At 37.3% G+C, this 25816-nt stretch overlaps 1 protein-coding gene across 1 annotated transcript; it reads left to right on the top strand.

Moving 5' to 3' along the window:
• Nucleotides 1-10115: 10115 nt before the first annotated feature.
• Nucleotides 10116-25357, top strand: LOC139735128 (nuclear protein localization protein 4 homolog). Its single transcript, XM_071645893.1, has 15 exons — nucleotides 10116-10130; nucleotides 12720-12832; nucleotides 13804-13992; nucleotides 14927-14975; nucleotides 16223-16317; nucleotides 16738-16861; nucleotides 17834-18013; nucleotides 18848-18934; nucleotides 19423-19494; nucleotides 20820-20946; nucleotides 21600-21760; nucleotides 22492-22563; nucleotides 23294-23512; nucleotides 24154-24265; nucleotides 24975-25357. The coding sequence occupies exons 1-15, from the start codon at nucleotides 10116-10118 to the stop codon at nucleotides 25130-25132; spliced, it is 1773 nt and encodes a 590-aa protein (XP_071501994.1). The 3' UTR covers nucleotides 25133-25357.
• Nucleotides 25358-25816: the final 459 nt, after the last annotated feature.

Below are 25816 nucleotides of genomic sequence, written 5' to 3'. Positions count from 1 at the left end.
CGAAGATGTGAACTCCTCAAAATAAGTTCTGCAATTAAAGTTTGATATATCATATTTCTCTTATACCCACGTTATCTTCATTAGATATGACATCACAAGAAAGCCTGATTAATTATCTTCAAAATGACATCTCACTTGCTATGACTGGGTGTTCCTGGAATGTGCAAAACAGCTGAGTATGGAGACAGCTCAAAGGTAAAAAGTCGCAACAATTCTGCTATTGATAATGTACAGCTTTGATGAAAAAAGGCCACAGGAATAAGCAATGCTGAAATGAGAGCACCTTCAAAAATTCCCATTTCCTAGACATTAGATGACTTTTTGGTCAACCTCTATGTTTGATTTTAATCTGCAGATGCTACTACAGTTTTTAATTCATGGATGAAGCCTGGAATTTAATGATAATCTCACAATGCATTCCTTTCAAAATTCAAACACATTCCTTCCCTGAAACTCAGACAACAAAGCAAACGGGAACCACACTGTTTGACATACTGCGCAGTGGTCATGTTTGCTCCATTTTGCAACATTTCACATTTGACCTTTCCTCATACTCAGTGCCCTTGTGCATTCCAGGAATGCATAATGTGAACAAGTGAGTTGTCGTTGTAAAGAAAATTAATCAGGCTTTCTAATGATGCCACATTCGAATGAAATGATGTAGTTTTAAGAGAAATATGAAAGATCAAATTGGACTTGCAGAACTTTTTTGAGGAGTTTATATGCAACATTATTGTTCGGCGACAACTAGGCCTACGCCCGGCAATTATACGTTGTTGATATTTTTTTCTGCAAAGAAACGTTGCTCTTGACCGATGACCCGATCATTTTCTTGTTCTTACAACTGATTGTGTCATGAAATCAATGCGTCGGAAGGGGAGCAGGCAAACATTAAGTGTGTTCTACCAATGATTTTGATATTAGGTAGTATTTATCGTTATAACAGTTATCATTATCATCATCATCATCATCATCATCTTATTGTCATTGTTATCATTATTATTGTTTACTTGTCAGTTGAGAAGAGGAGTCTCAAGGGCTACCTTTATTCCGATAACATGTTTTGAGTGAATATCCCCCTCCTTTTGCGCTCGCCCTTTTTTTTTAACCAAGCGAAAGATTATCTCATGAATGTTCATTCGTCTGGGCTGCAAAAGCCTCGATTTTGTTGAAGTACGCCTATAGTTCTGCGCCGCATCGTATTGTTCGGGTGTGTTCACACAGAGATGTTGCGTGTTGTGTATATGTGTGTGTGTGTCTGTGTGTCTGTACACATGCTTCTGCCGAAGATCGCTGTCTCCGTTGTGCGTTTTTGTTTGCTATTTTGTTTTTATGTTTGTTAGTCTTGTCCATTCCGTTTTGTCTCGTACAGCCTTTCCTTCAAGTTGTATAATTGTTGTCTAGTCTTGTTTCATGTTTGTTTTCGTCTATGTAAGTGAATTTATCTGTTAATCTATTCTTCAGTGGGCTTCCAGACTTCTTCCTCTTCTTTTTTTATTTTTTTATTTATTTACGATGCTTCAATCTATCTTTCCATTGGTGTTTTCTTCCAGAGGGGCCCACATTCTACAAGCTGTGTCTTTTTAATGGGTCCCTCCATTTTTCGCACCTTACGCAAGGTTATACATGTACTTTACTTCGACCACTTCTGTTTCTTTCTTTTTTTCCACAATGCCTAATGACTAAAAGGTTCCTCAATCATTGTATAGTATTTGCATTCTACAATGTTCTTTTTACTGTATTCTCTGTTATCAAAGGAAGTGAAATACATATTGTTTGTTTGGTTTTATTTCTGCATTTTTCATTATTTCGATTCAAAGTAACATCATGAATACTTTTTAACATTTTCAATACAAAATAGCATCATCAATAACATTTTCAGCATTGCGAACAAAGGAATATACAGTACATACCAGGGTCCTAACGTACAAGTTAATTGTCAGCGATGATAATAAACGACGTCATTTAAAAGGAAATGTTTATAATGTGAAAAATGCATCAGACCACATATCGAAAGCGTGTGCTTGAAATGATAGTGGCCTGAGGAAGTGGTAGTGAAAAAAAAAATCGAAAAAGAGTAGAAGTGTTAAGTCTGATATTGTGCATGGTGCATTGTGCTAAGTGCGGAAGTGCATGGGCCTCAAAATAATGGACAACTGCGAATAAAAAGGATTCAAAAATTAGGTGCATTAAAACCATAATGCAAATGAGACACTTGAAACAAGTTTCGATGTCAGACACAGTTTCAATTCAATTGGTATATCTGGACAATAAATATTTTTTGATGGTTGCTTTGAAGGAATAGAGTGCTGTTCGTGATTTAAGTGTAACTGGTAATGAGTTCCATACGTCAGGACCATGATGTCTAATATTGATTTATGCGCTAGCAAAGATTTATATTGATCAGAAAGTCGGATGAGTGGTGTGTGGGGTAAGAATGGATATCGGTATTAGGCAAAGAATGATTCGAATGAAGATGGAAGTAGGCGTGTGACATGCTTAAACATAAAAATGGCTCTTTGGAATGTATGGATATCCTCAACTTTGAGTGCTTTCTTGTCTTTGAAAATGGGAGTGTTATGATCAAAATATAGTTTGAATGGGAGCATATTCTAATTGCTTTCTTTTGTAATAAAAAGAGTGCTTCGATCTTGGTTTTACAGCAGTTCCCCCAAACAATGTTGCAATAATTCAGATGCGGAGGAATAAAGGCATCATATAACACAAAAAGAGACTTTACAGATAACAGATCTTTCAATCTATACAATATACCTATATTTCTAGATATCAAACTTAATACATTATCAACGTGATCATGCCAGGTCATATTGGCGTTCATAATTACGCCTAAAAATTTAACTGAAAATTTCCTAGTAAGAGATAATCATAATATTGAGATTTACAGGTGGAGTGTTAAAATTTTGAAAATACATGAAATTAGTTTTGGCTATATTCAATGATTACTTATTACATTCAAACCATAACTGAACTTTCGCTAACTCAGAATTCATTGTTCTAGTAACTATATCGATATCTTTCTGTGAATATAATATATTTGTGTCATCCGCAAAGAGAATGAAAGTCAATTTGGAGAAGTACGAACAATATCGTTGATGTATTTGTTTTTGTTTTGTTCATTTTCCATCTGAGAAGATGGCTGGATAGGCCATATTCAGCTATACACGTTAAGCTGGTCTTCCATAATATGGGTCCAGTTGGATGTGAGGTGGGACCACTTCACCGGGTTAAACACCCTGCTCTTTGCGATGAATGAATGAAGCGGGATCTTTTACGTGCATGAGTTGTTACTCTTTCATACACGGGTCCTCCATTTTATGTCCTATCCGAGGGACAGAGTGTTTTGCCTCTTAATAGAGGGGACACGGTATGCTTACACACAACATTGCTCAGTCCAGACTCGGGTTCGAACCCGGGCCGCGTGATTGTGAAGCAGACGCGCTACCGACTGAGCCAACTATAGTAAACAAAAGGGGGCCTAATATTGATTCCTGTGGGACTCCACATTTCAAATTCAATTTTTGTGAATCTTTAGATTGAAAGGAAACATACTGTCTTCTATTTGCCAGGTAATCTTTGAACCATGCCAAAGATGTTCCACGTACTCCATAATTCTCTAATTTATAAATCAAAATGGAATGGTCGATTGTATACCAATGCCTTAAATATCTTGAAAAACTCCAACACAGTGTTCCTTATTCAGTAACGCTTTAATGATTTTGTCATGTAGCTGTATAATAGCAGAATCTCTTGAATGAAACTTCCGGAATCCATATTGATTTGGATTTAATATATTGTATTGTTTGACAAAATCATACAGTCTTACGTGAATTATCTTTTCTAAAATTTTTCATGTAACAGGCAAAATTGATATGGGGCGATAATTTGATGCTAGACTAACGAAGGGTCGTCTTTTTTAAATATTGGTATTACTCTTGCAGTCTTTAGAGAATCTGGACAGACACCAGACGTAATAGACATATTGTAAATATATAATAAAGGGTCAATCATTAGATAAATATTTTTTAAAACAAATTTATGCTTATTCCGTCATATCCTACAGATGTACTCGGTTTTAACAAATTGACTATATTCAAAATTTCTTGATAATTGGTCGGTCGTAAAAACAAGGATTTCTAAAAAGGATCATCCAGGTAATCTTTAAAATCTCCCCACGTTCATTAATTGTTTATGCTAAATGAGGACTTATGTCAACAAAATATGAATCAAACTTATTTGATATTTGTTCAGGATCATTTAAATCCCTACCTTCAAAATGACATAATTTCTGAGCATTAGTAACTTTAGAACCAACAAGATTTTTCACAATATGCCAGAAAAAATTATTATTATTCTTTTTTTTACTCTATATTTTCAGAATGATTACGAGATGCACGTATCAATGTTGTCAACTTATTTCGATTTCGATTTCGATTTCGATTTATTTTCATATTTCTTGATGAAAAAATACATCAAATATAACAAAATTAAATGAAGTACATGATATCAAGCTGGAGACATACATAAAATATTGCAAATATATAAAACATATAGTGGTCGATCTATGACGTTTTGAATCTGTGAATGGATGCTAAAGAAATATGAAGGAACCTACTTAAAAGCGAGCTTGTTGAGCGTAGGTCCCAGTTAAAATCGAGTTAAAGATTAAGATAGGGAGCACGGGTACAACATTGACCAAAACATAGAGAAAAAAAAAGTACATTTATACAGTTATATAGCAAATTCTTCTCTAATACAGATTTGGGGTCGGATAAGCCACATGCTGTAGGCGGATGAACCATTGTCGTTATGGCGATAATAACAGTATGACTCAATATATGATAACAATAATACGGTTAAAAAATATTAAAGATTTATACATTGCGTGTATTAAGGAGGGAACACATGCACCTGCAAATCCCCCCCCCCCCAGAAAAAAAGAAGACATTCAACAACCAGTTACAGTGCAGAAGGAATTAAAATACCAGCTGTTACCTCGCCCCAAATGTCTTAGAGAAGGGAGAAAATGCAATAGGTCATAGACACAGTGACAGAATTTGAGGGCACAAATAGCTGGTTTTAACATAACAACAACCCTGGAGTACGGTACAGCGGGATAGTCCTGTGCATCACAAAACAGATTTCAGTGAGGTGAATTAATGTAATTATTCAATAAATACTGTCTTAATTTGCATTTAAAGGATGATAGTGATAAACAACCTGTGAGTTCAGAGGGGAGATCGTTCCAGTATTTCGGTCCCGCATACATAATTGTTTTCATCGCGAAAATTGTTCGAGTACGTGGAAGGTGATAAGCGTCCCGTTGGCGGGTGGGATAATTGTGAACTGAGTAGTTTCTTTTGAACATGTGAAGAAAAACATCAGGAAGATCATTCGTGGAGTATTTATACATGAAAATACCTAGGTTGTAATCAAACAAGTCAGGCAATTTCAAAATTTTATTCTTGTGAAAAAATTTATTTGTATGAGATAGATATCCAGCGTTATTGATAATTCTGATGGCGCGTTTTTGGAGGAGGAAAAGCGAATCAAGCAAAAATCTGGACGAATTACCCCATGCAAGAATTCCATAGTTGAGGTAAGGGGAAATCATTGTTGAGTATATAATTTGTAATATATGTATGGGGAAAAAATATTTCAGCTTATTCAAAATTCCTATGTTTCTGGACAAAATTTTACTTAAATAGTTAATATGGGTTTTCCAGGATAGATCACTATCAATGTAAAGTCCTAGAAACTTAATACTATCTACCTGGTTTGGGTGATACCATTGATCTTAACATAATCAGAAACAGATTGCAGAGAATTGCTGAACAGCATGTAATGAGTCTTATCAATATTTAGTGACAACATATTTGCGTGGATCCAGGACTGAACAAGTTTCAGTTCATTGTTTAACATATGTATAAGCGTGTTAGAGTTACGATGTGAAAGAAATAAATTTGTGTCATCAGCAAAGCATATGAAAGAAAGAATCTGAGACGAATTTTGGAGGTCGTTTATGTACAAAATAAATAATAATGGGCCAAGTAGGGAACCCTGGGGGACACCACAAGAAGTTGTTTTCAAGAGAGACTCATGACCGTTTGAATAAACATATTGCTTTTTATTAGTAAGGTAGTCTTTAAACCAATCTAGAGCTGTCCCACGAATGCCGTAATGGCTTAACTTATAAAGCAAAATATCATGGTCTATAGTATCGAACGCTTTTGAGAAGTCGAGAAAAACACCGATGGTATGGGAAGCTTCATCTAAAGCATGGGCTACTTTATCAATGAAAGCTAGCATGATTGTCATTGGATGGCACACTCAAAAAATTTTTGAAAAGTTGGTTTCTTATACCAATAGAAGTAATAATTCCTTTAGTAATCCAGGGATTCTTAATCTTTTTGGGTGGCTTCTGACGGACCAAAGGAACTCTTTTTTTATAATGAATAAAAAAATATACGCATAAATCGATCATACGCCTCATTTACATCACTTGCTTGATAAACGTCAAGCCATTGTTCTTGACTTAAATCAACTTTCAAACTTTCGATATCATTATTGGTTTCTTTCCTATACATATTGTATATCTTATTTGGTAAGTTACGCATACGATCAAATCGATTTTCTATAACTAAAAAATGGGAAGATGATCAGATATGTCACAGATGATATTCCATTGATAAACGATCGATCTGTAATATTTGAAAAAATATTATCAATCATAGTTGCAGACGTTGAAGTGATTCAAGTATGTTTATTGATATGTGGATATAATGAAAACAAAGACAAGGAGTTCAATGATCTAGAACTTATGTGTTGATTTACAGATCATGAAAGATCAATATTGTAATCTCCCATTAAATTAACATGCTTATTTTCTTGCGAAATATTATATAAACGTTCATCCAATTTATCTAAAAATGTGTCAGCGTGATGATTCGGTGGCCTATAAATTATACCGATTATAACGTTTTAATATTTTCATTGATTACTTCGATGAAAATATCCTCAGTCCCTTCGATGTGAATATCAGATCTTCTGCGGTATTTCAGCCCATTACGTATATAAATGACTACCCCGCCTCCCCTACCAGTGTTACGGTCAGCACGGAGTAAATCATAGTTGTCGATATCAAACATTGGTGGTGAACTTGACTTGAACCAAGTTTCGGTTATTCCAATTGCACTAAATGTAAAATCAATCAATGTAGAAAGCAACGTATTTAATTCATCATAATTTCTATTCAAACTTCCAGCATTTACATGAAATAAACTGAAATTATCATAATGACTGTTTCCATTAGTTGAAGTATTACCAGATCCGAATAAATTCTGAATTTTATTGACGAAATCGTGTGTTGTATAATATTCAATATTATGTCTGACAACAGTGTCATTGTCAAGCATATCATTTACATTCATTACTCTCAAAACAATGGAGGCGTAATTTTGGTTCTGATGGAGAGACCAATACTGTGTGCCGTAAGAGCATGTGTGTGTGAGTGCAGACGTGCATCAGTGAAAGTGCAAGTGAGCAACGAAAGTAAAAAGTATTGAAGAGTAATAATAGACCTAATAGAATAGAATCAAAACGGCAATAGACCAGCTCTGAATTTATCGGTTTTAACATTTAGAAAATAAACGTAAACTTTATAACTGAACTGAGTACGATATCATGATTTCGGTAAATGAGAGTGACATGAACAGCAAAGTTTCACGTAAATTTTACCACTGAATACCGGCAAAACTCGCGGTTGGTAAAAGAGAGAGAGAGAGAGAGAGAGATAGAGAGAGAGAATCTTAAAATATTTTGGGAATAAAGTTTGAAACCTAATTCAAAATTGCAACGAGAAATCAATGTAAGTACACTCTGGTCTAGCATCGACGTCAAGTCAGTGAACCCATGGATCACCCCTGTCAATTTGAACCCGACGTACAACAACACAACGTAACAATAAACAGAATTCTGCATTCGGGGCAACTTCATGCAGGCCGGCGGTAATCATGGAAACCTCGGTGACAGAAGCATGACAGAGGCACGCATAGAATACTTTGATTTAATTTCAATAGTTAAAAAAAACAACAACAATTAGTATCTTTGGTCATCAATGAAAATGCTATGCGCTGAAAGGGGACCGTGGTTGTGAGGCATGTGGTGAGTCGGAGAACGTCCCTTCGGATGAAACAATTAACATATGTTTTGTAGAAAAATGAAATAAACTTTGAAATTGAAAAAAAAAAATCAAATTGACTTTACATTGAAACTGACAAAAAATCTAAAGAAAGATTTTTAGGCCTAAACCCATAAGATATTCGAATGAATCGATAGCTTCTGAATCGACCATACTCTGATTCATGTATTTTATATATGTATTTAAAGTAAAAGACAATTGTGAAAAATAATTTCTGATTTAAAATATCATAGCAAGACCATATTTGTTTCACACTGAATTTACATGAGAACATTTTACATACCAACATACCGGCATGAATATCTGTTGAATCATTCAATGAGGAAAATGTACCTTCACAGCACAATTTCGGCGGAGGACAGGTCAGTGGAGCAGTGTTGGAATAAGAAAGCGGGTGCAAAAAAAAAATGTAGTATAAATCTTCCCATGCAACAAAATGTCGTCGGAGTAGGCCTAATTGTCAGCGGACAAAAACAAAAACAAAACAAAACAAACGTTGGCGGAGCATGTGTCGCGGAGCATTTGTCGAAATTATCGGTTATCTACATGGCGTTGTCATGTTTCATACTTCAGAAATTGATACAGAAATAAAACTAAATACAAATGAAATATCCCTTTATGTATTGTTTGTTTGATATTAACCGACAATGAGATTAATATTGCGACTCGACGAATACTGTCGCTGCATTGTAACCACTGCTCTGCAGGCAGTGCCAGTGACAAGCGCGGCACCAGTCACTAAAATCACCTCATGAACTGACTTGAATTAAACAGTCCGCTGCTATGATTGGAATATGACCCGTCGTGTATTTGCACAATAATGATTGAAAGCGTGTTTGTTTTGAGTGAGATTTTGCACTGAAAATACATGAAAACATTATATACACGTAAATGTCAGCCGATCGACGTCCGGATAACAGAGAATCCGGATAATCGATGGCCAGATAATCGAGGTCATACTGTTAAGAATGTACAAATCTATGAAGTTTTGGAAAATCGGAGAATCCGTTCATGTAGCGCGCTGGTGACTTTTAAAAGTTTTGGTAGAGTCCATGTGTCGTCATCGCTACTTTTATTGTTAACCAGCATACTCAGTCCAATTACACACAGGAGGCAGAATGGGGATTCATCAATGGTAGCTTATAGGCATCTGTCACACCGAGTAGGAAGCACAGTAGGCCCTATAGAAGGTCAAATAAAAACTACACATACCTCTACTTGTCGCTGCAATAATTATGTAAATGATATCATTAGTCCCATGCCTTATCTTTCCTTATGCAAAACTTGTAAAAATGTTATATAATATGACATAATCATCATCAAGAACGGTTGTTGAACTGAACTGATTTTACGAAAACTGTCGCAACTTTTGGACGATTTTCGAGAATTTCCTCAAACTTCACTGATGTCTTCTGATGACGGTTATTTGTGCATTCATTTACTAAGTAGTTTCCCTCAGGCAGTCCAGGTAAAATCCCCTTTTAATGTATATAGAAGAAAAAGATACAAGATTCAATAGGGTGATATTGCGCAAAAGGGCGAGTCAGCAACCGCAGCCTCTGTGTCACAACCTCGTCTTTCGCCCTCTACGGCTGAAAGCAGAAAATGTATGTTTGCAAGTCATATCCACTACTGCATGCATGCAGTGCAAAAGTGCATTCTCTCTGTGTGGTGTATGCGCTACTGAACAACATGCACTGAGCTGACTGACTCCTATTCTTGTTATTACCTGCACTCCACAAGCATTCGTATCAGCCTAATATTACAGATAGGAAGACAGCTAGCTTATAATACTGCGAATTTGAAGCAACATTGACTGCCAAGGAGCGAACGGGTCTGATCAACTGTTTGTAATTTTCCACCCAATAGAGAGACTTGTTGGCCCACTTATTCGATAATGTCTGGGACAATTGTAAGTGCATGATAGTGATACAGTCATCGTACGTGTACCTTTGCACATATTATAGATTCATAGAAACACCGACAAAATCTGCCGAAGTCATTCATGCAATGTAACACGTTAGATTTCTATGTGGATGTGGGAGTCAGTGCTGTAAATGTTGGTGCCCTGACTGAGTGATGGTGTTGGCTTAGTTACTGCAGGCTGTTCTGTACATATATGTTGCCAATTGGTTGAATGCTGAACAGTTGAGTTGACAGTGCAGTGCTGTGTCTTGTGGTGTATGTTGCTTGGTCATTGCTGAATGAATCAATGGAGAGTCCACTGGCACTGCACTGGCAATATTAAATGGCATGTCATAGTCATACATGGTAGCTCCATGGTCATCATAGTATAGATAGACCCTACCAAGATACAAATCAATGACTGCAATATTGCAAACTTACAGGGAGGATCTTGGAAGTTGCAATATTGTAATTGAATTTAACTTGCATTTTTTTATTTGAAATGTGGGCATAGCTATAGGTCTGTGGGGATGTCAAGGATTGAAGTCTGAAGATAAAAGAAGAAATTATTTCTGGTATTAAACACAGCAGGGAGTTTGATTGAGAACTCTATGAAACAATTTGTACAGATTAGAGAACTAAAAATCTGCACCAAGGTTCGACCACCCGTGCCAAAATTCGACCACACACAAAAGCATACCCGGTAGTAACTATGACCAGCCCCAACGTTACGTGCAGTGCAGCGTGTTGGGGCTGTGCCATTTTCGCATTCAGATCCCTGTTGTACAAAACGGGTGCCGTTCCGGCGCTATATTTCCTTAATTTTTCAACAAAAACTACTAGGAATACTTTCATGGGTCGATTAAACCTAAATGATTTAAATCGGCAACTGTTTGATGCATGTCATTACTTATGATGCAGAAAATGTTGTCTTATAAGGCGAATTATCTTCAGCTCACCGATGCTCACTAACGTTGCATGCTAGCCTTTTGTCAAGGCCCTCTTGCTGTAACGGACGAGCGAAGGGAGGAGCGAAGCGAGTCGCGCTACCTTACTCGGCTGGGCTCTCTACACCATACAGCGAGAGGGCCTTGACAAAAGGCTACGCATTACTCGCTACATGCGTAGATGCTTACTAATGGATATACACGTTCAAAATGGTAGCACGGCTCTCCCACTAGGGCAGGCCGCTTACTCCTAAAAAATGTGGAAAATTTTGCAGTTTCCAGATAAATTGGTGAAAAGAATCAAGGCAATGGGGTAATGTATATTTCATTTTTTATTGTCACTGTGTTTATGATAGAAATTTACCCATGATTCATTCGTAAAGTCGCCGTATGTGGCAATAGGGAGTCGTTTGTGATTCTCACTTTAGCAAAACTGCGAGGTAGCCGCCAGGACCCCGCCGCATCATAGCGGCGCGGTCTCCGGGGCTAACCCGGTAGGTTTTACAGTTCATGAAGCAGGCAGTCAAATTTGGGATAGTGTTATGGTTGAATTATGAGCGGCTTGCTTTTCTAGTTCTATGGTACCCGGTTCAAGGTTCGACCTCCCGTGCCAAAATTTGACCATGCGCAAACAGCACATTACCATATAGGTCTCTACATGTAGTTGGTTGTCAAATATTGGGTGGCTTACAGTTACCTAACAGTTAGTTGATAGGAAGATTGATTGGAGTGTAGTTGGTATATGGCTTGGCCCTTGCAGGAAGACCTAGCCTGACTAGACACCGTGTGAAGCATGTTGTCTCGCAACAGCGCTGTGTGTAGTTCACACACTGGAGATGTAGCTTTCAGCTGTGAGGCACTCAAAAACTTGTGAAGTGGAGCAAAATAAAGCAGGAAACAGAAAGATTTTGTCATGAATGGCCAGTTCAAAAAAAAAAACAAAAACAGATACTACATGGTACTCCTCCCTCCATTGATTCCTGTAGAGAGCTGCTGAATGCTGTACAGTAGGATGTATGTGGTTTATAACTAGTTACATTATAACTTCATCAGATACTAGATGCCATCGCACTTTTGCATTGATCTATTCTTCAGTAAATCCCCAAGCTCAAGTCAATGGGTTGGGAGTGTGTGGCGTTAACCATTGACCCTTGAACCCCCACCCCCTCCTTTGACCCAGAATTAAAAAACATGACTGAGTTAATTGATAGTGCTATACTTTCTCAATGGTTGTGCCTAGTGTCAGTGCTGTGGTTTCAGGTGGCTCTGTAATGCAAGTAGGGCCCACAAATTACATCATTTGAATGTGTGTATACGTGTGTGTGTACTACAAACATGTTAGCATGAAAATTTGTTTTATTTTCTACTTTCTCGGAGGACTTTGGAAATTTTCTTATTCCCTCCTTCAGGCCTTCAAAAACTGAAATTTTCATTGACTACTTTCTTGTGCACATTGTACTTTTCCCCCTAAATTTCACAGATACACGAGTCCAATTAGATTTTAAAGTTCAGTGTGAATATGAAAAAAATTAATGTTACAAAAATACTCAGTTGTCACTTCTTCTGCAGGAACACATCTAGATTCATGGAAATGTGGAGAGTTTGGCTTTCTTAAATATTTCTCTCTCTCTCTCTCTCTATCTCTGCAGGTCTCTCAGACAGTGTCGCTACCTGCAGATGGCTTTCAGCTTTACAGAGGGAGGAACAAAACTGATCAACTCAAAGCATCCAGCAAGATCACGCTCAAGTCACTGAACATCAAGTGAGTAAAGCTCTCTATCTTTTTGGCTCTTGACTTCATGAAACAATGGTGACTCCAATAAATATATGTAAAAGTAAGAAAAGTCCAAGCACAGCTTTTTCAAGGACAGCTCGATAATGCTATATGAATAGATATCCCCCGACAGCAGGGACTTGAATGTGAAAAGAAATCTTAATGGAGAGTGCCTGTGATGGGAGAATTTTCCATGAATAAACTTCTTAGTTATACTTCTCCAGGATTGATGCGCAATTTTTAGGGCTGGGGATACCTATCTAGATGTGAGCAGGTTCAGACTGAGGTCTTATTGTTGTGGTAGTCTCCTCTATTTTTGTTTTGTCCTTTTTTTTTTTTTTACACGATGCAGTGTAGGAATAGTTTCTGGGGTATCAGTTGTATGAGGATGACAGCAATATCTTGAAATGGGCTCTGCCCGTACTATGTTTGTTATTTTTTATTTCATATTTGCAAAAATCTTTGTATGTATGTTTGCATATTTTGTGTTCTTATTCGTCATCATATTGTTAGGAGCAAAACAAATTGAAAAGAAATTAAGTCTGTCAGTGATATTATACTACTTGTATGATGGGAGCAATAAACCAAAGTTCTAATCCCACCCAGCGCTAACATCCTTGGGACTACAAGATGTTTTTACCCACAATATCTCTCTCAACCTGGGTGTATAAATGAGTACCTAGCAACACTGGGGAAATGATAATAAGGGCCTTCTGGTAGAGCTGTGGCAAGACTGAAGAGGCTGCCCTTGATAAAGATGGCCATATTTTTCATATGTCAGTCCCACAGTGAAGTGCAACTCTTTAGGATACAGTGCATAGTTATGATATAAGTAGTCAGTGCTTCAAGGTTGAAATGATAGTGTCATCATCTTTCTCATTGTTGCCATCCTTTGATGATATTGAGCAAGAATACATGTATTGCAACATATCTGTGTCCATTGCCTTTCTTATTGTTAGACATGGTGACATGTTATACCTGGTAGCAACTAATGTGCAAGATGACGGAGTAGCGGGGTCATCGTCACAGGGTAATGCCTCTGACGGTCATTCGTCACAAGCCCCTCTATCCGCGGTCACTGAGGATGAGGTTGACCAGTTCTTGTCCAAACAGAATGGCAAAATACACCGGCAGAGGGATGAGCAGTTGTAAGTGAACACATAGCATTGATAACAAAGCAAAAAGTGATTCCATTTGAATACTTAACAAACAACAAGAACCTGTTAGGCTCCCTATCAGAATACATGATATTTGATATTACTGAATATATATTGATTTCTGACATGCTGACCTTGCAGAAAGCAAGTTGGCCATGTTCGACAATGGAACAGATTCGCTTTGCCAGAATATTCTTTCTTCATTGAAACTTTCTCACAGAAAATTGTCTTCTGAAGAAAAGCATATGTTTTGCTTTCCTGCATGATTGCATATATGTGCAGTACATGAGCAGGGCTGCACACTAACACATTTTTTCTACTGGTCCGACCAGTCCAGCGAACCAGTAGGTAAGCTGCTTTTCCATTTTTTACTGGTCCGTTCCAAAAATAGTTACTGGTCCAACAGTGATTTTTACTGGTCAGGGACTGTTGAACCAGTGCCACTGTGCAGCATTGACATAAGTCATCTTAAAAGCATGTAATCACTTGTAGCAGCATTGATTCAAAAAAAAGTATTCTAATGTCCATGAACACTCAAACCATTCCATGAATACATCTGTAGGAATAGTTACTGTGACTGACATATGTGTTTTTGTACATAAGAACAAGATCATTCTATGTAGCCAGATGATGTATTTAAAAAGTGTGTATAGTAGATGCTTTTCAGTGTTTCTGCATCATAGTTTGTTGGACATTTTTTTTTTTAGTTTGTCAGATGACAACATTTTATGTTTGTTTATATAGAACAGGCCTTCCAAGTACTTAATAAATCCTGCAAAGTTATTGCTTTAGTTATATTCTATCAGAGTAAAAAAATCATTAAAGCTTTGCATTGAAAATGTGCTAGTTGTTGAGAATGTGCTAGTTGTTGAGAATGTGCTGATCTTAGGTGATTTGTTTTTTATTGTTCATTTATTCCTCATAGATGCCATCATGGAGTGAATGCAAAGTGTGTCCACTGTGTTCCATTAGAGGTGAGGAAAGTTTTACTCTTTATAGCAGGTGCAAGGGGAAAAGAGCCATACATTTGATTGAACGTACAGTGCACTCCCGTTACAACGAACACGGTTATAACGAAATTTCGTTATAACGAAGTAAATTCTCTGGTCCCAAAATTATCACCATTAAAGTCTATGGTACAAAATTCGCTTATAACGAACACGGTTATAGCGAAATTTCCGTTATAACGAAGTCTTTTTCGAGCACCACAGACAAAGAAAAACAAAAGAAATGTGCTCCGTTATAACGAAATGCAAATTGCTTTCGAAAATACGTAGTGGAACAAGCATATACACTTGTATAGCGTCTCTGCATGGGTGAACGCTTCTCACCACTGTGTGTTCGCTCCTTGTGTCACGCACAGTTTCTGAGGGGAACTTGCGTTTATTATTGTAATACAGTTATACCATCACATTTCACATAGCTTTCCAGTGTATGATGAGTATTCAGCAAACAGAATGTGATATATATATATATATATATATATATATATATATATATATATACATATACGTGGTTTCCTTGTTTTTGTTATATATTGTATTTGTTCGGTTTTAACGAAATTTCGTTATAACGAAAGAAAACTGCCGGTCCTGAGCATTTCGTTATAACGGGAGTGCACTGTAGTCTGATAGCTTCTGGCTGGGTTGAGATATGAAAAGACTTAACGAGATGAAAAAGGGCTAAGTGAGTGGACAGAAATGAAGATGAACAGGACAGTTCAGTTTGTAGTCATTGTACATTGAATTGTTTGGTCCACAGGTATTTACCACAGGAAACAAGAAAACTCATGTATCATGAAAGCAAACTTTAAAAATTGGGAAAATTGGGCAGATATCAAGGTGAAACATGACCAATTGAATGTCAACAGGCATGCAACTTATCTCATGGCATCTCAGGTTTTCTTCTTTCTTTCTTTTTAATGCCACAAGACATTTGTCATTCAAACTATGGTGTATGAACATAAATCACATAGTTAGCAGTATATGCTCAAGTCCTGAGAGCTGTGAGCTTCATACTCTTAGGGTATGTACCAGATCATTCCTCGAATCAATTCATTCATGTAAGAGTTTTGTAGTTTCTGTCATTTCTAAATGGCCATGTGGCACACTGAATGGAGAGGTGTGGAGGGGATTACGATAAAAGAATATCATGATGTGCTGTGATGTGTCCTCTTTATTCCATTGACTTGTGTGATGTTTATCTATTTCATTCAATGCAGCCTTACGATGAGAGGTACCTGAAAGATCACGACCCACCCATCAAACATCTTTCATTCCATTCTCACCTCAGGAAAATTACAGGAGGAGTAGACAAGTATGTATTGCATTAACCATTCTCATACATGCTGAATGTTATTCAAATTTATGGTTGCTTCGATATACAAGAAATCTCTCATTTTAGTATAATCACGTAACCAACGTGTGAAATGAATAAATGTACCCATATAAAATGCATTCTATTGTAGTGTAAACCGGTTTTTAATTCCTTCCTATTTACAATGTAACTCATAAACATCAATCATAATTTGCATTTGTATATTCTAATTCACAGAATGAGACTTGTGTATGTGCTTAAAAGTATGCATATTCTCTTGAAATGTTTCTATTTGAAATAATGATGAATGGAAGAGTATTTTTTGTTTACTTGACAGTGATGTCATGTCCTGTATCACACAATCTCTCACTTTTCTCTCCCTTTCCTTTTTTATCTGTCTTTTCATTCCCCTGAGAACAGAGGGAAATTTGCATTTCTAGAAAATATAAGCTGTAAAATCAAGCCAGGCTGTACTGAGCATGCACCGTGGCCCAATGGAATTTGTACCAAATGTCAACCAAGTGCTATTACATTAGATAGACAAGTAAGTTGAACATTGTGAAATACAGAGAAATAAATATTGTAGTTCTTTGCATTTCCTGTAGTATTATATGAGGAATAAGTCCGAGATTTTTGTAATCAGATTTCTGGCAATTAGAGGATATTTCTGGTGGTACCATGTTTCCATGCCTATGGTGGATTTTTTGCCTAGTAAGCACTGTTTCGAACTTTTTTTTTTTTTGTAACTTGGTTTCAAGTTCACTAATCCACACACTTATCGATAAAAAGAATTTGCATAATGGACTGTGAGAACAAATTCATTCATTTTGTGTTTGTTTGTGTAAAGATGTGTGTGTATGTGAAGAGGATTTTGTGCACCCAAATCTACCGGTAGAGGCTTAAACCCAAAGAGCACAGTCTCTCGTAGAACTGAATTAGCCGCCTATTCTGCAGCAAATTGTTTGCAATTCACAAAGCCATCATAGTGGAAGTAATGAATTCTCACAAGATGACATTCAGCCCTGGTGGTCTTGTGAATGTTGAATACTCTATACGCCATATATTTAGCGAGTCTAAAATGTATTTTCACAAATCGGAACTTCCTGACAAATTCGTGAGTGGTTAAATTCATGATTGTAGAGTACAGCAGTGGTGAGAGACATGTACATGTTCATGTCACAGTTACGTCGGAATCAGAAATAATATTTTCATGTTTTTGGAAATTTGCGAATAGTATCTGACAAATGAAAATAAAAACCTATGAAATATATTGTGTATACAGTATTTATGTTACGATTAAACTAAAAGCATCATCTCATTTCTTTAGCATTCTTGTTTAAGAAAATCTTAATCAGGACAGAATCACCACCCAGTGTGATGAGAGGCAATTAATTTTCACTCGTGTAAAACTTTCATTTAGAATGATCATAAAGAACTCTGAAAGTTTGTAGGAAACATGAAGCAAATGGTAACTTTCATTTTGTATTTTGTATATTTTTTGTTCTTCTCCCTCCAGCATTACAGACATGTGGACAATGTCATGTTTGAGAACCCACTCATGTTTGACCGATTACTGGACTTTTGGCGGAAATCTGGCAACCAGAGGATAGGCCTTCTCTATGGGAAGTATGAACATCACAAAGATGTTCCGCTGGGAATACGAGCCACTGTGTCAGCCATTTACGAACCACCACAGGTAAAACTCCCTCTTTGGGAATTCACATTTGTCAGGTTCAGGAACAAAATTACCTTCTAAAGGTTATTGATAATTAGTCTGTGTTACAACATAAGGAACTGAAGTCACCGGCCACAACATCTGTCATGATCAGTGACTCCAGCTCCTTTTATTGTGATTCCCTCACCATGTGCCTGCATGACAAGGAAACAAATTTGAAATTAGAAAATGTTTAATTTTTTCTAATATTATTCCTTTACTGGCTTCCAGTCCAAAATATCAAATGTAAGTGTATGTTTGTGATGAATGGCTGTGACCAATGTGCGGTGTACAGAGACAAAGGGAAATTTGTTGACACGTGTCATTTCCCATTTCAGTGACCATTTTTTACAGCATCAGTGTAAACCACTGCTCTTTTGCGTGCAGCAAAGAGTTTACTATTTGTGCTAATGCAGTCTGATAGTCACACCACCAAAGAGAAACAAAAGTTTACTAAAGCAGTCAAATGATCATGCATGAGGAAAAGTAGTGAAAAGTATCACCAACATCTTGTCTTCCCTTTCTCTTTGAAAGTTTGTCCTGGTGCGAGTTTTTGCCAATCTTGTTGACGTGAACATGATAGAAATAGTGATGATTGATTAATGGGAAGCAATTATGTGGCTTACAGAAAGGAAAATTGTGCAGAACACAAAATTACCCCATACATTGGTTACCAATATCTAGAAGTGGCAATGAATTGCATTGATAGAAAATCGTGTGCAGACATTTAGAAAAAAACATTTTTTTTTTTCCTAGACTATTATGTTGATTTGTATTCTGTTCATTGTTTTCTGTGCTGCATGTTCTCCAATTTAGAACAGTACAGGAAATAGTTTGGAGTTACTGGAAGACCCGTTTGCAGAAGCAGTTGACTTTGTAGCGTCAAAATTAGGTCTCGTCAAGGTAAATATTGCCAGCTTTTACAGAGTTATGCATCCTCAAACCTTATTCAGTGAATTTTGATGTTCATGTCTTCAGTAAAACTAAGTTTTACACAAGACTTTACAACGTCTAGAGAAAATATTATGTCATTGATTTGTTGTAAAGTGGCCCAATTATATAATCTTATTTTGTAATTGAATATGTAACAATTTTTTTTCACCTTTCAGTCACAAGTTTGTTGTCATTTGCTTGATTTGATTTAATTTGGTTTGATCATGTGCATTAACTATTAAACAAAGAGTGTGATACAAATTATCTGTACAAAGTAAAAGAATTGCTTTATATTGGCATAAAATATTTCTGCTCAACTACTGCACTTTCTGCAATTGGAAGCATTAACTGAAACAAATTTGCTGCATGATTGTGTCCATATCCTAGTTTCAGTCAAATTTTTTATCCCAAACTGTTTGCCACTTTGATTGTTTTTTTTGTACTTTTTTTTTTTGCAGGTTGGGTGGATATTTACAGATTTACTAGCTGATGACCTGACAAAGGGCACAGTCAAGCATGTGAGAAATATGGTAAGTTTCTTCTCATTCATCAAACTGTACATTAAACATCCAACCCCAGGAAGGAGGGAAAGTGTTAAACAGTGCTCATGACAAAGAAAACTATAACTATGAGAATAAATCTGCAAATATTTATGTGTTTACATGTTGACACTTCAGGATAAGATTCTGCATATCTTTTAAAGTGTTCTGTCCCAATATGAAGATAAAGATAAGATGAATTTGTGGTTTATGATGGTCACAGGACAATGTTTTTTATTTGCTTAACCCTAATCCCACCGGGTTTTTTGAGGGACTTGAAACCACGGGGGGGTGGGGGGTGGGGCCTTTTTGCCCCCCCCCCCCCCCCCCCAGATCTCAGGCATGGATCGCGCAATCCTCGCAAAAATGTGCACTACGGTAGAGGCTAATGTAATCTACAAGACTGTATAGATAGATTTTTCACATTTTGATATATGTATTTTATATTAATTTATGCAAAGATATTATTTTTTGCCCATAGATAAAAAAATAAAGCTCCAAGACTTTTAATTTTTAGTGAACATATTCTTTTCAATGTCCTCAACAATAATATCTAAACAAAAATTCAGCTTCATAATTATTTCTTATGTATTTTATTGTTTATTGAATTTCTTATGTATTTCGTTGTTTTTTTACTTTTTGTTTTTGTTGTTTTTTGTCAAAATTTGTTGCAGGAACTTTTTAAAGCATAATCAGGCTAAAATAAGTCATTATCAGCCATTGAAAGTAAAAATATTTATTTTTATATGAATTAATTGCAAAAACACAACTTACATTGGATTTGTAAATAAAATCATGTTTTTGAGCAATTTTTAGGTCGACAAATTTTTTTTCCAATTGGCGTGGCTTCAAAACGGTATGCCCGGGAGCGACAAAGTTGGTCTCAAAAGTTGCGCGATACTTGAAAAAAAAAAGTCATAAAATGTCGCGGCGAGAGCATCACGCGTTGCGGAATAATCACGCGAAACGTCGAGGGGGGGGGGGCCAAAATGGCCCCTCCCTGGTGGGAATAGGGTTAATGTAACTCTCAGACAATTCTCTGGAGGCTGATATTTCATGAGATTCTACTTGATGCTAGGATTCCATTCCTGTGTGTTGTAGCAGGGGTGGATCCAAGAATTCCGTAAAAGGGAGGCACCTTTACAAAATTAAAAGGGGGGGGGGGGGAGGGGAGCGCACCCGCCCCTTTTTTTGTGCAAAATTAGTACCTATAATGAATTATTCATCGCTGTAGGGTTAGTTAGGACAACATTGTAAGATTATATTAAATGTTTAAATGTTTAAATGTTTCCTTGTTTCTTTTCTTCCACATGTAGGATGCTCATCTAATGAGTGCAGAGGAATGCATTATGGCTGGTGACTTCCAGAACCAACATCCAAACCCGTGCAAGCTAGCCAAGGAGGGACACTTTGGTTCAAAATTTGTGACGTGTATAGTGACAGGTATGTATTCCAGACTTCATGGAGACAGATGTAATCAAACAAGTGTGTGGGCTGTGCATTTCAGGGCAAATATTGATGGCGATGTGGCGTATACATTTACGTGAGTGTAGAATGCTGACTGGCTGTTGTAACGGAAGGCATCAAAATTGGCCTACATGCATGTTTGGAAGTTACATAACATTAATATTCTTTAGAAAATTTTTTATTTCGTCATCATTTTCTGCATTTGTGCTTAAGAGATACAGTCTGTATTTAGAACATTGAACCCCAATTTCATCATCCCATTGATTCCCATCCCCTGGTGCTGAATGATACTTTTTTGTTGCAGTTTCGTATTTGTATTGTTTAAAGGGAAAGTAGATGTTTAAAAGGAAAGTAACTTAATTAGTTCCTTTCACTAATCAAGTGAGGTTGCATATAGTTTATAGCCTCACTCGAAGGCATCCGTGCATTTCTTGTGTCAGTTTTCCAGTTTACTCTGATGTAAGAGAGCACACTCTTTTTCTTTGAGAAAAAAAAAATCCTGTGTTCACAACAGCATTGTCAGGAGACTGAAGTTGATTTTGAAACAGAATGTTTATTTCTGAAAGGGCGTCTTTGTATTTTTTTTCTTTTTAGTTTGATGTCTTCTCCTTGTTCTGTTCAAATTGCAGGGGACTCGACTAATCAGATCCACATGGAGGCCTACCAAGTGTCCAATCAGTGCATGGCGCTTGTCAGGGACAACTGCCTATTACCAACAATTGATGCCCCTGAGCTGGGCTACATCAGAGAGTCAACCAATGAGCAATATGTACCTGATGTTTTTTATTCAGTGAGTGACGGCATTCCATCAGAATATGGGATTTTTAATTGTCGTTGTTTATTGTTTGTTTTGTTTTGTTTTGTTTGTTTGTTTGTTTGTTTGTTTTTTGCCTTTTTGCCTTTTTCACCCCACCATGAAGATTTGATTATAAATGATTGAGCTGGTCCAAATGACTGATTTTATTTTGTATGCAATAGAAGATTATATATTAAGGTTATATGGAACTGTACAATTTTGGCAACTGGGAATTATTTTCCATTGATTGTTTTATGTCACCTAGCGTAAACATTTGCTGAATGTGGTTTGCATTACTGCCAGCAATTTCCGTACTAAAAAATAAAAGTAACATTTGTGGTAGACCTCTGATGTGTCTGGTTTTGTACTGAAACTGTAAAACAAGATAACTGCATTGAAACAACATGTAATGTTGGTTGAAGAACCTGTTAGCCTATCAAATATTGATACATGAGACTAATGTTATTACTCTCTCTCTCTTCCCAAAGTATAAGATGTTGGTAATTGATCTTAGTTGGTGAGATTTCAGGCAATATTCACGACTTATCCTGTTACAAATGTGAATCTATACATCTTGCGAAATATCTTTTCATAACACTGGTCACGAAATGCAGTGAATTGCATTTATTTTTGACATAGCCATGTACCAAATCTGATTTGAAGCCATACATATTTCCATAATTATTATTATTAAGTCAGTCACGTTTGCTTGTGTGTATTTGCAGGAGACTGATAGCTATGGCAACTCATCGAAGACCCTGGCCAGACCTCTCCCTGTGGAGTTTCTTCTAGTCGATGTGAGCAGCTGACAAATCTCTACATAGGGCACTGCCATATTTACTTCCCTCTTTCTCTTTCTTTCATTTTGATTCGCTTGTTTTCTGTCCTTTGTATTGAAAGGAGAAAGCTAATTCTTCTGTCTGTAAAATTCACTTTAAATTTGTTGGTTTGCATATTCTGCTAAGCATGATCTGGTTTAGTGTACCCATTTCGGGTGATACGACCCACATTAGTGCACAAGAAGAAAAGAAAGAATATGTGAACATTATGGTAGAGAACGTGAGAAACGTGATGGAGGGAAAGTTATCCTGTTTTATGTCTTCACTTTGATTCAGCTGAATGCATTTAATTTCTTTTGCAACATTTGACTATCAAAACATCTTGTTTGTTGTGAAGTTCACACTATGTAGTGTAATGTTGCTAGAATTTCTAGTTCATGCCATGCATTAATAAACCATGTAGATTACCTTCTCCTATTTTTGTTTGCTGTATTAACCCGTTGAGTACGAGTCCCGAGTATACTCGGGTAAGGGTCTATGGGAAATGCGTGATGTAGCAAAATCAGCCCGTCCTCAACGGGTTGATATTGACATTTGAAACAGAAAGTTGGGGCCAGGACCTTTTCTTTTGTCATTTTTCAGTAACTTGAAGTAGTTGTGAGGAAGGTAATATAGCCAGTTAGGCCTCGCTTGACCTCTTGTTGACCCTTGCTGTTTTTCACTCTCTCTTTGGGATGACCCCCATCAGCTGCCAGCTGGGTTTGCCAAGGATGCCACCTACTCATTCAATGCCCAGCCAGGTCTGAAGCCCTTCCCCATAGAGAACCGGGCAGGCATAGGGGAGGTGCAGGGTATGGAAGCCCTGACCCAGTACATAGGGCAGTTTGGAGAGAAGCAACTCATGGATGCCCTGCTGGACTTCCACCTGCTGGTGTATCTGGCCACCATGGACCTTCTGCCTCTCAGGGTGAGTCTCATCTTCAGGACGAAGAGGGAGGAGGAGGAGGAAGGAGGAGGAAGAGGAGGAGAAAGAAGGGAGGAGGATGAGGAGGAGATGGTGAAGGAAGAAGGAGGGAGGAGGAGGAGGAGGAGGAGATAGACAAGGAGGAGATGGAAAAGGAGGAAGAAGGGAGGAGGAGGAGGAAGGAGGGAGAAAGAGGGAGGAGTAAGAGGAAGAGGCAGAGGAAGAGGAAGAGGGCTGGGAGGAGGAGGAAGAAGGGACAGGAGGAGAAAATGGAGGAGGAGACACTGATACTGTTCGAAAGTGCATGGTATATTCGTGTAGACAGAGAAAGATGCCTACTTACAAGACACTGACATACAGAGGGAGAGAAAGAGGGTTGAGGAGAAATGAAAAATTGAACTCAGTTAGATTGAATACAATTGGACTTATTTCATACTCTGCATGAAAGAGAGTGAAAATACCTACAACTGCAACACAAATGGAAATAGATACATTACAGCGAGAAAGAGAAAGTTTGCCTTGAGAACAAAACATGATTACACATTGAATGCAGTAACAAACATGGCAACATGGACACATAGTCAAAAAGTGAACGGAAATTCAGAGGCATCTGTACAACACTCCCCGTTTTGTTTTTTCTAAAGGATCACATGGGACCACTCCTAGAAGCCCTAAGGTCCAGGGACAAGGATCTTGTGGATGCCTGGTCTAAGTGTGAGCAGTGGGCCACACTGGAGCATATTATAGCAGCCCAAGGTATAGTCAGTGCCTACAGAAAAGAGATTTTTATTCTTTTATAGAATGAGGAAGCAGATGATCAAATGATTGGTTGAGAGCGTACATTACACTAGGCGTTTATTATACCTAATGCATGATTTTTCCCAGTCAATAATAAAGTATAATAACTACTCAGTAGCACTTTCATGTTGCTATGGTGCCTATTCATGATTTCATATTGTTGGTTTTTTTTTTACTTACTAAAATTCCTGCTGCGAAGTTTAAAACACCTACATTTGAAATTCTTAAAACAACAAGGAACTGTTTCATCATTTTATAAAGCAAATAATACACATCATTCAAACACTCAGTACCAAAAAAAAAAAATCCAAAAACCCATGGCAATTGCCTCAGATGTGTAAGACTGATCTAAAGGCACCTTGTAGGGGTAATTCTTGCTAATGCCCTTGCCAATGTGTGTTGTTTTCATAATATTCTCCATAGCTCTACATGCAAATAAAGTGAGTTAAAGCTAAAATTTTATCTCGCAGGTGTCTGTATCTAAACACAATACAGACAGCGCCAAGAAAGCTTGTAAATGTATTGAGTTGTATTAGACGTTACACACACCATTCTGTCATAACACTGTTGCAGTACGATATCCCGGTAGATAAGATGACATTTATGTCACTGTATTTATTAGCCCACAAGTCTGTTATCATGGTATCTTGGTCTTGTTCTATGTCAGGTCCATCTCCTCGTGAAGGGGCAACAGCCAGTGCGAGTGGAGCTAGCGGGGCGTCCACGTCATCCTTTGTGGCAGGGACGTGGACGTGTCAACGGTGTACCTTCATCAACCAGAACTCTGCATCAACCTGTGAGATATGTGATGGACCAAGAGGATGAGAAATACGCCTCAATTAGTTCATGTACTCCCTTTTTTGTTCTGTCTTTATCTCTATCTCCATCTCTCTCTCTCTCTCTCTCTCACACTCTTGTCAAGCTGTGGACTGGAGATCAAGAAAGCACTAAGAAAGGATTCAGATGAAAAGGTGATTTTTCTCCATCTGTTATTTGGAGATGTGATAGCTGTAGTAAGATGTATGTGTGTGTTTGTGGTTTGACATTGTTCCATCAAGAATGAATGCTGCTCCGGTCCACATTGGTAATGTGAAGATTCATTTCAGTCAAGCAGTAAACTTGCAATGGTATTTTTGCAGTGTAATTGCTGTATGAAATTCACATACCTGATAATGCTATGTCAGGGTAGCTCTCACAATCTCACAAGATTTATAGGAGTTATCCAACATTTAAAAGGATCATTGATCCGCATGCATTTTTGATACTGATTCAGGATGTGAGAAGACCTGGAAGTCTCATAGAAGCAAAATCTGAGACATCCAGAATGATTTTTTTGGAAAAAAGTCTTTTCTCTAATTTCTCTTTTTCAGTCAGCTCCTCATACTTTATCGGGTTGACTCGAAAAAATCCTCATTTATAAAAGAAGCATGGGGAGTTTGTGCAAAATTAAAGCCAAATATATATATATATGTTACTGCAGTACATTAAACAGTGTACTAATAATCCATA

This window comes from Diadema antillarum, unplaced genomic scaffold (genome assembly GCF_040938485.1).
Source record: "Diadema antillarum isolate AM-2024a unplaced genomic scaffold, OU_Dant_1.0 seq00000564_RagTag, whole genome shotgun sequence".
Taxonomy (NCBI): Eukaryota; Metazoa; Echinodermata; class Echinoidea; order Diadematoida; family Diadematidae; genus Diadema; species Diadema antillarum.
The sequence above is the reverse complement of the archived record's forward strand: the minus strand, read 5'-3'. Positions and strand labels throughout refer to the sequence as shown.